The 13,986-nt window shown below is 44.7% G+C and overlaps 2 protein-coding genes across 3 annotated transcripts; both read right to left on the bottom strand.

Annotated features, from left to right (window-relative positions):
* Nucleotides 1-2,226: 2,226 nt before the first annotated feature.
* On the bottom strand, nucleotides 2,227-10,158 carry LOC100285090 (uncharacterized). 2 transcript variants are annotated; one of them, XM_035966949.1, is made up of 11 exons: nucleotides 9,595-10,145; nucleotides 8,328-8,509; nucleotides 8,119-8,178; nucleotides 7,435-7,506; nucleotides 7,147-7,322; nucleotides 6,812-6,972; nucleotides 6,608-6,666; nucleotides 6,484-6,530; nucleotides 3,448-3,588; nucleotides 2,962-3,053; nucleotides 2,227-2,888 (listed from the first exon to the last, which is right to left on the bottom strand). In XM_035966949.1, the coding sequence occupies exons 2-11, from the start codon at nucleotides 8,505-8,507 to the stop codon at nucleotides 2,437-2,439; spliced, it is 1,440 nt and encodes a 479-aa protein (XP_035822842.1). In that variant the 5' UTR covers nucleotides 8,508-8,509; nucleotides 9,595-10,145; the 3' UTR covers nucleotides 2,227-2,436. The 2 variants fall into 2 exon arrangements, with proteins under 2 accessions (XP_035822842.1, NP_001151457.1); NM_001157985.1 differs by having other exon boundaries at nucleotides 2,235-2,888; nucleotides 8,328-8,533; nucleotides 9,595-10,158.
* On the bottom strand, nucleotides 9,599-10,410 carry LOC118477060 (uncharacterized). Its single transcript, XM_035967602.1, has 2 exons — nucleotides 10,389-10,410; nucleotides 9,599-10,232 (listed from the first exon to the last, which is right to left on the bottom strand). Exons 1-2 carry the CDS (start codon nucleotides 10,408-10,410, stop codon nucleotides 9,637-9,639), a joined length of 618 nt encoding a protein of 205 aa, XP_035823495.1. The 3' UTR covers nucleotides 9,599-9,636.
* Nucleotides 10,411-13,986: the final 3,576 nt, after the last annotated feature.

The following is a 13,986-nucleotide window of genomic DNA, read 5'->3' as shown; positions in this document are numbered from 1 at the left end:
TAGTTGATATGAATGATGAATTTGAGTCTTCAAAAGAATGCTACATGAAAATTGGTTGAGCTTCGTGAAGGTAAAAAATCTTTAAAGTGCAAGTGGATTTATAAGAAGAATGAAGGTATATCTGTAGTTGAACCGCAAGATTTAAAGCTCGTTTAGTTGTGAAAGGTTTCGAACAAAGGGAAGGTATTGATTTCAATGAGGTGTTCTCTCCTGTTGTTCGTCACAATTCTATTCGAGTTATGCTTGCTATTGTTGCTTTATTTGATTTGGAGTTAGAGCAACTTGATGTTAAAACTGTATATCTTCATGGAGATTTAGATGAGGAGATTTATATGACACAACTTCAGGGTTTTTTTGCTCCTGGTCAAGAGCACTTAGTTTGTCATTTACAGAAATATCTTTATGGTTTGAAATAAGCTCCTAGGCAGTGGTATAAGAGGTTTGACTCGTTCATGCTTGCACATGGTTATTCTCGAAGCAATTATGATCATTGTATTTATTTGAAGCAGTTCCCAAATGGATCTTTTGTGTATCTACTGCTTTATGTTGATAATATGTTGATTGCTTCTCATGACAAGTCACTGATTATTGAATTGAAGGCTCAACTTAGTCATAAATTTGATATGAAAGATTTTGGACCGGCAAAGAAAATTCTTGGGATGTAAATTCAGCGTGATCGTCGTGCTGGTACTCTTTTGTATCTCAGAAAAGTTATATTGAGAAAGTTCTTAAAAAGTATAATCTCAGTATTTGGAAATCTGTTGCTACATCATTTGCTTCACATTTTAAATTGTCATCGAGGTAATGTCATGTTGCTAAAGATGAGAAAGAACACATGTCTCACATACCGTATTCTAAGACTATTGAGAATCTCATGTATGCTATGATCTATACGAGACCTGATTTGGCTCATGCTGTTAGTGTGGTTAGCAGATTTATGCACAATCCCGGTAAAGAACACTGGAATGAAATAAAGTGGATTCTTCGCTACTTGAAAGGTACTTCTCATTTTGAATTATTGTTTAACAAGAATTCAATGAAGAAAATTGGTGTTATGGGATTTGTTGATTCTGACTTTGATGGTGATCTTGATAAGAGACGCTCCATATCTGGCTATGTATTTTCATTATGCAGTTCTGCAGTGAGTTGGAGGGCTTCACTTCAGTCTGTTACTGCTCTTTCCACTACTGAAGCAGAATATGTCTCACCTACTGAAGGGGTTAAATAAGCTATTTAGATGCAAGGTCTTATTTTTGAACTTGGCGTTCCTCATGATGTCATTAAGGTTTATTGTGATAGTCATAGTATTTTTTGTCTGACCAAGAATGACATGTATCAATTAAAGACCAAACATATTGATACCAAGTACCACTTCATTCGTGATATTGTTGCTGAAGGCAAGATTAAAGTGGACAAGATACATACTGATGAAAATCCTGCAGACATGCTTACAAAGCCATTATCTAATACCAAGTTCAAGTATTGTCTTGACTTAGTAGGTGTTCGTGAAGCTTAGCACACTAGTGGTGTTTGGGAAAATAGTTTTATAGATTTAGCGTAAAGAGGAGATTTGTTGGATAAGATATGACCCTATCTCTATCTCCTTTGCTTATATAAATAGATCTCCTTGTACAATACACCATATAAGAGCAACTCCAATAGTTATGTAAATTTTAGCTCTCTAAATAATAGATTTAAGAAGTTGCTAAATGGCTTTTCGAGTAAAAAAATGTGAGTTCTCCAATAGTTCTCTAAATATAGGTTGTAATTTTGTTTTGTATCTATCCACATAAAAAAATAAGTCACAAAAACTATATAATGCAGTCAATATTTTTGTTTAGGGAGTTGTTAAATGGTTGCCAAATGTAGAGAGAAAATAAGGTTAGATGACAAGTTGTTAAATTTAGAGAGTTCATTTAGAGAACTGTTGGAGAATAGTTTTTATGTTAACTACCTAAATTATTGATTTAGGAAGTCTTTTAGAGAACTATTGGAGTTACTCTAATAGATCTATTTTTTCGTAGTTTTTTTCTCCTCCACATTGGGAGAGTTTTTTCCGGTTAAACTTTGTGCCTAATTTTTTCCAACTACGATCCTAACAACTAGATACACCAAGAGATGTATTTTGACATTAACTTTGAAACTTGTTTAAAGTTGGAGAAGCTTGACTTAAAACAAAACTAAAATGACTTGCAATCTAGTAGAATAAAAGAAGGGAGTATTAACTTGTCGGTAATTGCAAAACAGAGATGGTATATAATTCACATATAAGTAAAAGTAATGAAGACAAACGGGCCATGTACACAAATAGATCTTCACAACGAGGACTGCATGCATATTAAACAACAGGGAAACAAACGAAGAGGAACATGACGACACAGGTTTAAATTCCCAAACCCTAAAAACTCGCAGGAAGGACGCCACAAAACCATCCTTTCAAAACTCTGAATATCTCCTAATTCTTCCCCTGTACGACGATGAACGCTGCACATCGGGCCTGAGGCAGCTGACGAGGCAAGGCACCGCCTCTTCAGCTCCTGTGCAGTTCAGCTTCATGGACGACAGCTTCCCAGAGCCAATGGATCTAAAAGAAGAGCATCCCAGCTGAACTGAGATGGAGCGCAGTCGACGCAGGTCAGGCCTTCGATGCAAGGACCCGCCATGTTCAGGGCGGCCAGTGTTTGAGCCCGCTGCACATAGAGCTAGTGACGCGCTTGTCCATGGAAGCTCCTTTATCGGGGTAGTGCTGGTGAGCCTCATGAAGGAGACGATGGCATGGCGACACAGAGGGCATGATATGGAGCCAGGAACTCCACGGGTGGATGTTGAGCTGCTAGTGGTGGAGCACAAGTAGAGTGCACATTTGGTGCAGAACTCATGGCCGCAACCTATTTTAACAGGCATTTTATCAATGGTGTTTGCTGGGTTAAAAAATCGATCATGAGTCCAAGTTTTCAGTACCTTCTGCAGCTACAGTGCATTCCACCTCCAAACATATGACACATGGATCCTGACAAGTGGATGAGGCGGAAGTTTTCCTCCATCCACATTCCCTGCAAAAGATCAACCAAGGGTCACGGTTGCATTCATATTTAGCAGATTGCACATTAGGAAAATTAAGAGAACCAGACAGCTCTATTCTTTTTTTTTGTGAAAATTAAAATTTGAAATGAGCATCCTATCAGCATTCTACACCTAGTGAAATGCAGTTTCTCCCAAAGTGCGGTAAAGCTCTGATGTTTTATGCCGCAATGGTAATAGGCAAAATGCTGCTGTAAAATATTGGTGGTCATCACTTCTTGCACTGGAAGTCTGGAACAAGTAAAGGAATGTAGATACAGCTACTTGCGCAGAAATGTTTGATGAATTTAACTAGGTATCATGTTCTTAGAAAATGGCATTTATTGTTATCAGTTCCAACATGTTTCGGCTGGTATTTGAACTCACCTGGCAATTTTGACAATGCTCATCAGTGGTAAGCAAAGGTATGGTGAAGGAAGAATACGCATTCGGTTTTCTGGTTGCTTGCTTAGAATACCTTCGATGCTAGTCTTGTGCCACGAACGAGCCACCAATAAAGGAGTCAACCTTTTAAGCAAAAGCATGGTAAAAGTGTAAGCAATCAAAATAAGTAACATGGAAGTCCTTTTCTGATATTAGCATGCCCCCAAACAAGGGCCCTTAGCCTCTTAATTGGAAAACTAAAGCCAAGTTTGATGCATGGTATAAGTTAAGGCCAGCATATTCGGAGATTGTATAAGCACAACAATTTAGCAACAAGCTTCAGGACTTGTTTACCACATAGGGAAGATGGCTCAATAAGGAAGTCAAGACTAAACACTAATAAGCATATATAAATAGTAAAATAAGATGCTAATACTAGGTTGTCTCATATGTACTCGAGATATCGTAAGAAGAAAAAAATTGTCACTAAATTGGTATCTAATCGTACAATTCACACCAGTCATGAAGCAAAAGCAGATTTGGTTGCTGAGTTCTATGATTCATTGCTGGACATAGTTCTGAAAGAGAATACACTATTAGTTCATAGAGCCTGGGAATCAAAACTCATGACCTGTCAACCTTGGATCTGCCCTTCTCTGAGAAGGAAGTTTGGGACACCATCAAACAACTTCCTTCGAACAAGGCTCCAGGTCTAGAACTCTAGATGGATTTACGGGTAGATTCTATAAAGTTTGCTGGGATATAATTAAACAAGATGTTATGGCAGCAGTCTCTGCGGTTGGGAGTAGAAAATTTGTTAACTTTCATGTGCTCAACACTGCTTTTATTACTCTCATCCCGAAGAAAGATGGGGTGGATCAGGTGAAAGATTTCAGACCTATAAGCCTTGTGCACAGTTTCGTCAAATTGATCACTAAGATATTGGCTAATCGTTTGGCTGGTAGACTGCATGACATGGTTTCACCTAACCAAAGTGCCTTCATAAAAGGTAGATTTATACAAGACAACTACTTGTTGGTACAGGAAACAGCCCGGTTTCTCAATCAGCGAAAACAACCATGTTTGCTCCGGAAGCTTGATATTTCCAAATCATTTGATTTAGTATCGTGGTCCTTTCTTCTTGAAGTTTTGCATCATCTAGGCTCCGGGCAAATCTGGAAGGATGTGATCAGCGGGTTGCTATGCACCTCCTCGACTCAAGTGATGCTAAATGGTTTGCCAGGACAGCCTATTCATCATCGTCGTGGTCTTCGGCAAGGGGATCCATTGTCTCCAATGTTGTTCATTTTAGTTATGGATGTGTTGGGATTTCTGGTTACCAAGGCAGAGCGTAAAGGCCTCTTACAGCCCCTAGCTTCACAGATTGTGCACCATCGTTTTCCTCTCTACGTCGATGATGTGGTAATTTTCCTAAGGCCAGCAACTATGGACATTAGCACTCTTTTGGATATTCTTCAGTTGTTTGGGCATGCATCAGGTTTGTGCACTAACGCCCAAAAGAGTAGTGCCTATCCCATACAGTGTCGAGAGCAAGATTTAGCTTTGCTGCAAGATATGAGGCTTTCTGAGATGGTTGTTTCCCGTGCCGCTACCTAGGTCTACCGTTGGCTATTAAGAAACTTAGTGATCAAGTACAACCGATTATTGATAGAATTGCAAACCAATTGACAGGGTGGAAGGTTAACCTGATAACCAAAGCTGGAAGGAAAATTCATATCCAATCAGTTCTCACAGGGATGGAAATATATTTAGCCATGGCAGTGGATCTACCATCTTGGTCTCTTAAAGCTATTGATGACATACATCGAGGTTTTCTTTGCTGCAAAGATGTAAAAGGGGGGCACTGTCAGGTTGCATGAGGAAAGGTATGTCGGCCTCGTGAACTTGGTGGACTTGTTATTTCCAACTTATGGGTCTGGCTTGGGCGCTCAGGATGTGATGGCTTTGGTTGACTAAAACTGAACCAGAACGTCCTTGGGCTTCTTTAGCTATTCAAGTTCCTAGTAAAGTAAAAGACTTATTCTCAATGGCAATGGTGCTACCACACTCACACTCCTTGGGCATAGAATTGTGGACCTTGCACCCCGGTTACATAGGTTGATTCCTAAAAGATGGGTTCACAAGAGGACAATGTTGGAAGCTTTATCAAACCAGTGCTGGATTTCGGATATACAAGGAGCCCTTACTATTGGAGCTATTACAGACTATCTCACCTTATGGGATTTGCGGATTTGCTTGAATCAATTTAGTTAAGGACTGATGTTGCAGTCATGCACATCTTTCATCTTGCAGCCAATGGGAAATATTCAACAAAGGCAGCATATGAGAGTCTCTTTACTGGGTCGAACTTTTTTGAACCTTTTCAAAGAATAAGAAAACTTGGGCACCACCAAAAACCAAGTATTTTATGTGGCTGGTTGCCCAACAAAGAGTTTGGACAAAAGATAGGCTGCAAAAAGCGGGTATGGATCATCCTGTTGCATGTCTCTTATGTGACTAGGAGCAAGAAACAATTGATCATCTATTGATTGGCTGTGTTTTTTGCTCGGGAATTCTGGTTCAAACTTTTGGCTAGAGTGAACCTTCCAAACATGGCCCCGCAGCAAGGCGAAAGAGCTTTCATGGACTGGTGTAGATGGATATGTACACAGGTCCAAGGTGTGGCACAAGAAGGACTGAATTCTCTCATTATTCTTGGGGTGTGAATCTTGTGGAAGCATCACAACCCGAGGCAAGCTTTTCCTTTGCAAATGTGGAGACTGCTTCGAACTCGCAACCTGGTGGCTCAGTGAGACAGCTCTCACCACTACATCAAGCATGTCCTTCATATATACATAGCAAAATAGCAGTGCAAAATTTATATGGGTGATAAAGTAAAGATAATAACACCATCAGTTTTGATAAACAAAGAACATAACTTGTTGCATGCAGTTGTAAGTAAAAAAATGTTTGCAATGGGACAAGTTAAATTGATTTGATGTGGAAGTAACTATTTATGATTGACCAACAAGTGCATACCCGTTAACATTTTGAGCTCCCATGTTTGCTCCTGCTGCAATGAGAAGCTGTTTAGCAGATATCAGTAGATGGGGGTTGGCAAATTGCTTAAATTCTCATGAAATAGGAAAGTTAGCCAGCATACTTGGCAGCAAACAGCACTTCCACCACACGCCGCGTAATGGAGGGGTGTGCTCCCCGAACCTGCACGATGGTTGAGTTAATCTAGGATTGTAGTAAAAAAAAGGTAAGGAAAAGTCCACTTATAGACACTTTTTTTTGCAGAAACATGTCTATAATAAATTGAATCAGGTTAAATAATTTTCTTTTCAGTTCAATAAATACTTACCAATGAGGTCAATTGTTGAACCATCATTGACAGTCACCTCAGAGACAGAGGCTCCAAGGTCTAGCAGCAACTGTACACTCTCAGCATGTCCATGAAGGGCTGCCAAGTGAAGCGGGGTGACACCACCATCAGACTTTCCATTAACTAGTCTCTGGAGAGACCTGGAGAGTACCAGAAGAAATGACGCAAATTATAAACGATGAGAAGATGACCACATAAATGAATGCCCAGAGTGTACAAGGAAAAATGATGCAAATTTGTTCGAGAAAGAAATGGTGCAAATTTATAAGTGAGGGAAAAGATGTCAACATCGATGAACGTCAGAATTTACATACGCGGCATCAAAGGCACCCTTTTTCATTTCATCTGTGGACTTTCCACGCATAATGGTCCAAAACTCTGACAAGCTAGGCACATAATCAGCCACAAGAAGCCGAATGCAGCGAGTATGACCTTTTAGCGCGGCAAAATGAATAGCGGTCGCGCCGCTAAAACAATCTCTCCTGTGAATCTAGAAATCCAAGATACAGATCACTTTCATAAATAGATATTTCAGACCTTTCTGTAAAAGAAAAGGTATGGATTAATTTTATCCAAGAATACATTAGCTAGTGTTCACTTACATTAGCTTTAAAAAGAACTAGAATCTGTACAACTTTCCAGTGACCATATAGACAAGCTTGCATCAGAGCAGTCTGCACAGTTTAGTGTTCAGAATTAGCACAAAAAGGAAACAACAGAACTTAGAACATAACTGAGAAGAAACATAAACAATAAGGTGAGATGCATTGAAGAATAAACTGTAGCATCTATCTCTATCGATTTTTGTGTATTGAACATGTAACCACTAGCGTATGAACATTGTTTAATTACAATACAGTATAACTCCCTCGAACTCTTGCCCCACACACCCACCCATATATACAACGTGGCACTGTAGCCCATGTGGGAACGACCACGAACGCAGAACGGGGCTAGGACCTTAGACCGGGAGTCGAACTCAGACCATCTAACTAACTCAGCTAGAGGCTCTTTCGCACTATACAGTATAACTCAACCACAAAAAAGAAGAAAGGGTATAGTTCCTATCCATCAAGTTACTAATTCTCAATCTCAAATAAAAGGTAACGTCAGTTACATATAAACACACAGGACTGCTAAAAGGCTGCAAGTAGTTTTCAACCATACTGCTACATAATGCATTTCCTAATAATTCCGAATGGAAATTCACTGCTGATGAAATACTCTAAAAGCCGACAAAGCACAGTAATGGTTGAAGATCTAAGATGAGAAAGAGAAGAATTTACCTGCCCTCTGCAATTTCTAAGGTTAATATTAACACCGGACTCGATTAGGAGGGAGACAATCTATCACAGAGAAATGAGAGGGTTATTTTGTAAAATAATAACAAATTCACATACTGGGAAGTGACTAAATGGGTTAACAAAGGCATCTGGATCAACAATTATTGCATATAGATGGCAAAACAACATTATAGATAAAATCAATGGTTCACCTCATGGTGGCCCTTTGCTGCCGAGTAATGGAGAGGCGAATTCCGGATCCCGAACGTGGAGTACCGAGCAAGGCGGGGATTGAGTTCTAAGAGAGCCCTGGCCTCCTGGATGTCTCCATCTCTTGCAGCAGACACAAGTCGCTCCCCAGTCGCCGAGCAACCAAAAGAGTCGCCCATCATACCTAAGAGCCCCATGATGCTTGGACCTATCAGAACACAAAATATGAGCAAGAGCAACAGAGCAACGCTTCTTGCAAAGACCCTCCAAATACTGGATATCACTTGTTGAGCACCGTATGGAACTGCACAGAATCAGAGTGTTCTTGGGGCCAAGATGTATTGAGGCAGGCATCACACGGTGTTAGCCTTATATCGATATGGGAAGAGAAGAACCACTTGGGCACTCCAGAAGAAACTGATTTGCGAAAGGCCAGGCAATGCGCCACATGTCCACATGAACATAAGAATCCTACATAAGCAGAGACGAAATGGCCTCACGGACTCGGTGTTTATTTGAGTAGATAGCCAAGGATTCATTGGAAATAAATGGTAGCACAGTTGGGCACTTTCTGCCAGCAAGAATCAGCTTCGGTCGGTCCAATTTGGCACTGGATCCACATAGACCAAAGAGCAGAAGCCAAAAGATGCCACCTTTCTATGGTAAACAAACTGACCCAAATTGACCGGGAAGGACATGAATCCAAATGAAGAGTCTATCCTCCCCTAACTGATCCAAGAAATGGTAAGCCGCAGGATCTAACGAGCTGGGCAACCCCCTCTTTTTTTAACTACTTCCCTACTATTGTGTAGACTGCAAGGCGATATGGTCAGACGGAGGCGAGGGGCCGGCGCAGTAATGGGGGCGGAAGAAACATCAGCAGAGACACGTCGCTGTCCCCCCTGTGCCTCTCAGGGAGGATGCCAACGGCCACCGGCCCCGTTGGCCCAAGGAGGAATGGCACAACTACCAGCGCCGGCATTGAGCCCGCAGATTGACCTTGGACAAGCGAAGAAAAAAACAGGAACAGCAAACGGGAAGAAGAACCTGAGCGCACCAGTACAAACATTCCCTTTTGACATCTGATGGGGGAAGAAAGGCGCATTCCACGAGTAAAAAAAATCGAGGCCGGATCATACTATCACTTAACTAGAAAAGGGGACGTCTAGCATTAAATAGGAAATACCACCAAATAAAGATGAGATCTCTCTGCGAAGGAATGGCTCTGCACAAGCAACCAAAATCAAGAGAAGGAAGACCCGGCCTCACCTCGCCCGCCCGACGACAGGACTACAGGAGAAGAAGGGATCTTCAGGCGGCGGCCGGCGCCGGGGAAGCTGAAGCCCCGCCTCCTTCCCCTCCGCCCCGCTGGCGCCGACGCCAACTCATGAAGGAATTAACAACAGCTGTGGACAAGGCAGGGGCAGCGGCGGAGGGGAGGAGTAACCGAGGGCAGCCCCAGATGAGCGATGGCTCTGCCTGCGCGTCGTAGTTGTAGCTGTCCTTGTCGGTGGACCGGCGCTCTGCTTCGTGCAGAGACGGCGCGGGATGGGAGGAACAAGGTGGGGAGGGGGACAGGACAAGAGGCGCATGCAGCAGTGGAGAGCACGAGGAGACGGGAGCTGGAGGGGGGTATGAGGACGAGCACAAAGTCACAAACACATGGGGATGGACTGCCTGCCCGCTGCCGCGCCTGCCCTCGCGGTTTCTGCAGTTTCTCTTCTTTCTTGTAGAGCCGCTGCTGTGATTGCTGTCGTCTGCCGAGGCCCGAGGCGGCGCCGCAGAGGTGTCCGTCTCGTCTCTGCCAAATGGCGAATGCTCTCCCTGCTCCGGTCTCCGCCCTATGCACTTGGTGGTATCTGTTGAATCGGAGGCCTGACCTGACACCCAATTCCTTCGCTTCCTTCCTGTCAGTGACCGTGGTTACCTGAATTACCTGTTACCCCAATCAGCATGCAAGTTGCAAATACAGAGCTTGAATTAACAGAGGCACCTGATGAAAAATATAAGCCTGATAAACTAAAAGACGACATTTATTTGCAACTTGCATGCCGATTGCTGACTTTTGCTTCTGTTGAACCCCATCTGTGTTTGAAAAAGAGACACACACTCCTCAGATAGACGTCCATTTGTCTGCATCAGTGTACGGGTAACAAGGTACAACGTACAACATCTAAGGGCAAGGTAAGGATATCCGTAGTGGTTCTCCCTAAATTTATTCCCCTATATCACTTTTTTCGTTACATTATCAATATTTTGTCTCCTACTTTTTCATCTCTCGCAACGGTTCCCTCTAAATTCTCCCTATATACCTCAATACAACCATAAAATATCATTATCCAACCTTATTCATCATCTATTACTATTTTTTCTTCAACTATTAAATACTAGTCGGCACGCAACTCGAGACAAGGGGGCGCATCAGCTGACGCTCAATGTGACGGAGTCCTGCTCACTTCCGCCGGCTGGGGGGGTGCTCGCAGGGGCGCCCGTAGTGCCCCTGAGGGGAGGGGGAGCGGTCGCGGGAACCCGCGGAGAGTCTAATGGGCTCAATCCGTCTTGGTAGTAAAGTTTAATCCGTGCTTATCTCTAGTGATTAATGGGGTCTAAATTTTACACCATAAATTTTAAGGATCAGATGTTATTTGGATCGAGTTTTATTCATGTTTATTTTGTACTAAATTAATTAAGGGCTCAACGAATCATGAAGAAACATTTGGATCGTGGTCCATTACCACCCCTACTTATCCCTGGTAAAATGGTTCTACCTCTCAAACTCTGTACTTCTTTAGCATGATTGTTAGATGGTTAGTGTGCCTTGAGCTAGAGCCCGATCAAGAAGTGTGTTAGAGTTGTACCCCCTAACCTGCATATAACCCTATCGTCAATTACTATTGTATGAAGTAATTTTCTTTCTATTATACAAAGTAATTCTCCTCTAGAGCCCTACAGTCGCAGCCACCACCATGGTCGGTGTGCCCCTTTCCTCCTCTAGCATCGTCACCTCCTCCTCCTCTCCCTATAGCAGGTGTGTTTCCCCCCTAAGCGTCGTGGTTGGCTTGTTGACATGTCGTCCATCCTCACTACCGACGGAGATGTCCGGGCCACAGATGTCGCCTTGCACATGGGCATCGCCGCCGTTGCTCTAGATGCTGCAGGCGCGAGCAACGCTAAGCTAGGCGCGGTTGCTCCCCTAACTCATGATGTAGCCTCCTCCTCCCACTCTTCTTCTATCTGATGGTGCCTTGGCTCTACAGGTCGCTTTCCCCATGATGACATTGTTGTTGCCCACCCTGTCCTTGTTGCTGCCATCACCACCGCAATGTACGTTGTTGTTGTTGTTGTTGCGCAGGAGTGCGAGCATGCTAATGCTCTCGGGTAAGCGATGCCACTGTTTATTCTCTTGCCTACTAGCTTGTGAAGTCCAAGCAACAACTCGAGGGTGATGTTCCCTAGGGACGCGATTGGTTCCTTGTATACAGCCCGAGCCAGGTTTCATAAGTGCAAGAAGCAACATGTTTGGTTGCATGCATTAGTACTTGGGCCTCGCCTAGTAGATGCAAAAGCACCCACCCAACTTGGCTCAATTCATACGCTCGGGGTGGACTTCTCAACCGAGCCTGGCTCGCTTCTGTAACACGTGCCCTCCACTCCCTCCCACGTGCCGCACTCAGATCTCGCTAGGGTTACTGTTACAGCACTCCCCGTTCCTTCCCTCACTCCCTTTGTGTCGCACTCCTCGCCCGTCGCCTCCCCTCCACGCTCTGGTCGCCCTCCTCGCTCCCTCGCTTGTCGTCTTCCCTGCTAGCCCCAGTCTCCCTCGTCGCCGCTGCTTGCTCCGCTCACGCTCCTTCCGCTCATTGTGCTCCCTGTAGTCGCCCTCCTCCCTCCCTCCGTGCCTCATTCTTAGATCTTTGTAACGCCCCGAATTTTGCAGTTGATTTTTTTTTTCTTTTCTTTACTCGCCAAAATTCGGGCGTTACCTTTTCTTTTTCTTTTTGCCCTCGCTACACCTTGACCTTTTCCAAAGTTCTAGCGGGATTCGGTTTGGATTTCCCGTGTAAGAAAAACCCTAAATACTTTATGTTGTTTGATGCACCATGCCGAACCTTGCATTTCTTTTGATTGCTTTGAAAGTGCAAATGCATTTATGTAGAAAGATCGGATTTCGAAAATGAGGAGAAGATCTTTTCTTTCTTTTTTTCTCTCTCTCTTTCTCTCTCCTCTTTTTCTCTCTCTCCCGCGCCGTGGGCCGACCCCGGCCGGCCCAGCCGCCCCTGGCGCCCCCCCCCTTGGGCCCAAAAGGCCCAACCGCCCCCCCCCACCTCCCCTTTTTCCCCAAATTCTTTCTCCCTTCCTCTCATTTTCTCTCATTTTCTCTCCCTCACCCTAAGCCGCTGCCGCCCCTACCCCCTGCCCTAGCGCCGCCCCTCCCCGTCGCCGATCGGCCGCCCCGCTCGGCCGCCCCGCCCCGCCCCGTCCCCGTCGCCGGTGAGCCCCTCCCCCTCTCCTCCCTTCCCCATTCCCCCCTCCCCTTTCCCCTTGCCGCTCGGCGCCTTGGCCGCCGCCATGGCCGGCTCGGCCCGCCCCGCCCGGCCGCGCCCTGGCCGGCTCGGCCAGCCCCCGGCCGCGCCCTGGCCGGCTCGGCCAGCCCCCGGCCGTGCCCCCCGCCGGCGCGCCCCCTGGCCGCCCAGCCGTCCGCCCGCCCGGCCCCTTGGCCGCCTGGCCGCCCTGGCCGGCGCGCCCCCTGGCCGCCTTGGCTGCGCGCTCGCCTGGCCGTTTGGCCGGCTCGGCCGCCTGGCCAGCCCGACCCCCCCCCCCCCCCCCCGCGCGCTCGCCTGGCCGCCGGTTCAACCGGGCCGGCTCAGCCGCCCCGCCGCCCAGCTCGCCGCCCAGCCGGCCGGTTCAACCGCCCCCCCCCTTTTTTTATTATTCGTTTTATTTTATTTACTTTCTGTGATCATAGCTATTTTATTTTAAGTAGGCTAATCGTTGTTCATATGCCATTGAAATAGGAAGTTTAATTTAAAATTCCGTTATGCTAATTGATTCATGTAGTTAATTGTTTATCTCGTGCGATGTTGATCAACTTAAAACGATTAGATTCCCACTAGTGCATATAACAGAATTCTTTTGTTAAGAACCAATTGTAATTGATCGTTAGTGCATAAGATTTAACCCCCTGCGAGACCCTTTCCCGTTTCTTTCTAACCATAACAAATGCGATATCGAATGTCATACTTGATGCATACTCACTTTATTTGTTCCCTTGTATGGTGTACTGTTCTTTTGTATTAAATATGTGGATGGATGTATGTATGTTTGCAATCGCATAGAGAACGATTCGGTCGAAGAGCCCGAGGAACCCGCAGGAGAAGCCCCTGAGCAGCAGTCGTTTGGTGGAGGCAAGTGTCCTTTGACCTATCTCTGTCCTATTCATTATTTAATTCACCTCCCGCATTACACCTTTATACCTAAGGATTGACTAGCTTTTGTTATCCATGTCCTTGTTTACCTATTTGGGTTGGATTATTACTGTTTAGCTTTATGCTATTGCTCAACTCTAATCAATGAACATGATGAGATTATCTATGATACGCTGTTTTCCCTTCTCTTATTATGATGTTGTACTTGTGGTATTCAAGGGGGCTCGAGCGGTTT

Source organism: Zea mays, chromosome 4, assembly GCF_902167145.1.
Source record: "Zea mays cultivar B73 chromosome 4, Zm-B73-REFERENCE-NAM-5.0, whole genome shotgun sequence".
Taxonomy (NCBI): domain Eukaryota; kingdom Viridiplantae; phylum Streptophyta; class Magnoliopsida; order Poales; family Poaceae; genus Zea; species Zea mays.
The sequence above is the reverse complement of the archived record's forward strand: the minus strand, read 5'-3'. Positions and strand labels throughout refer to the sequence as shown.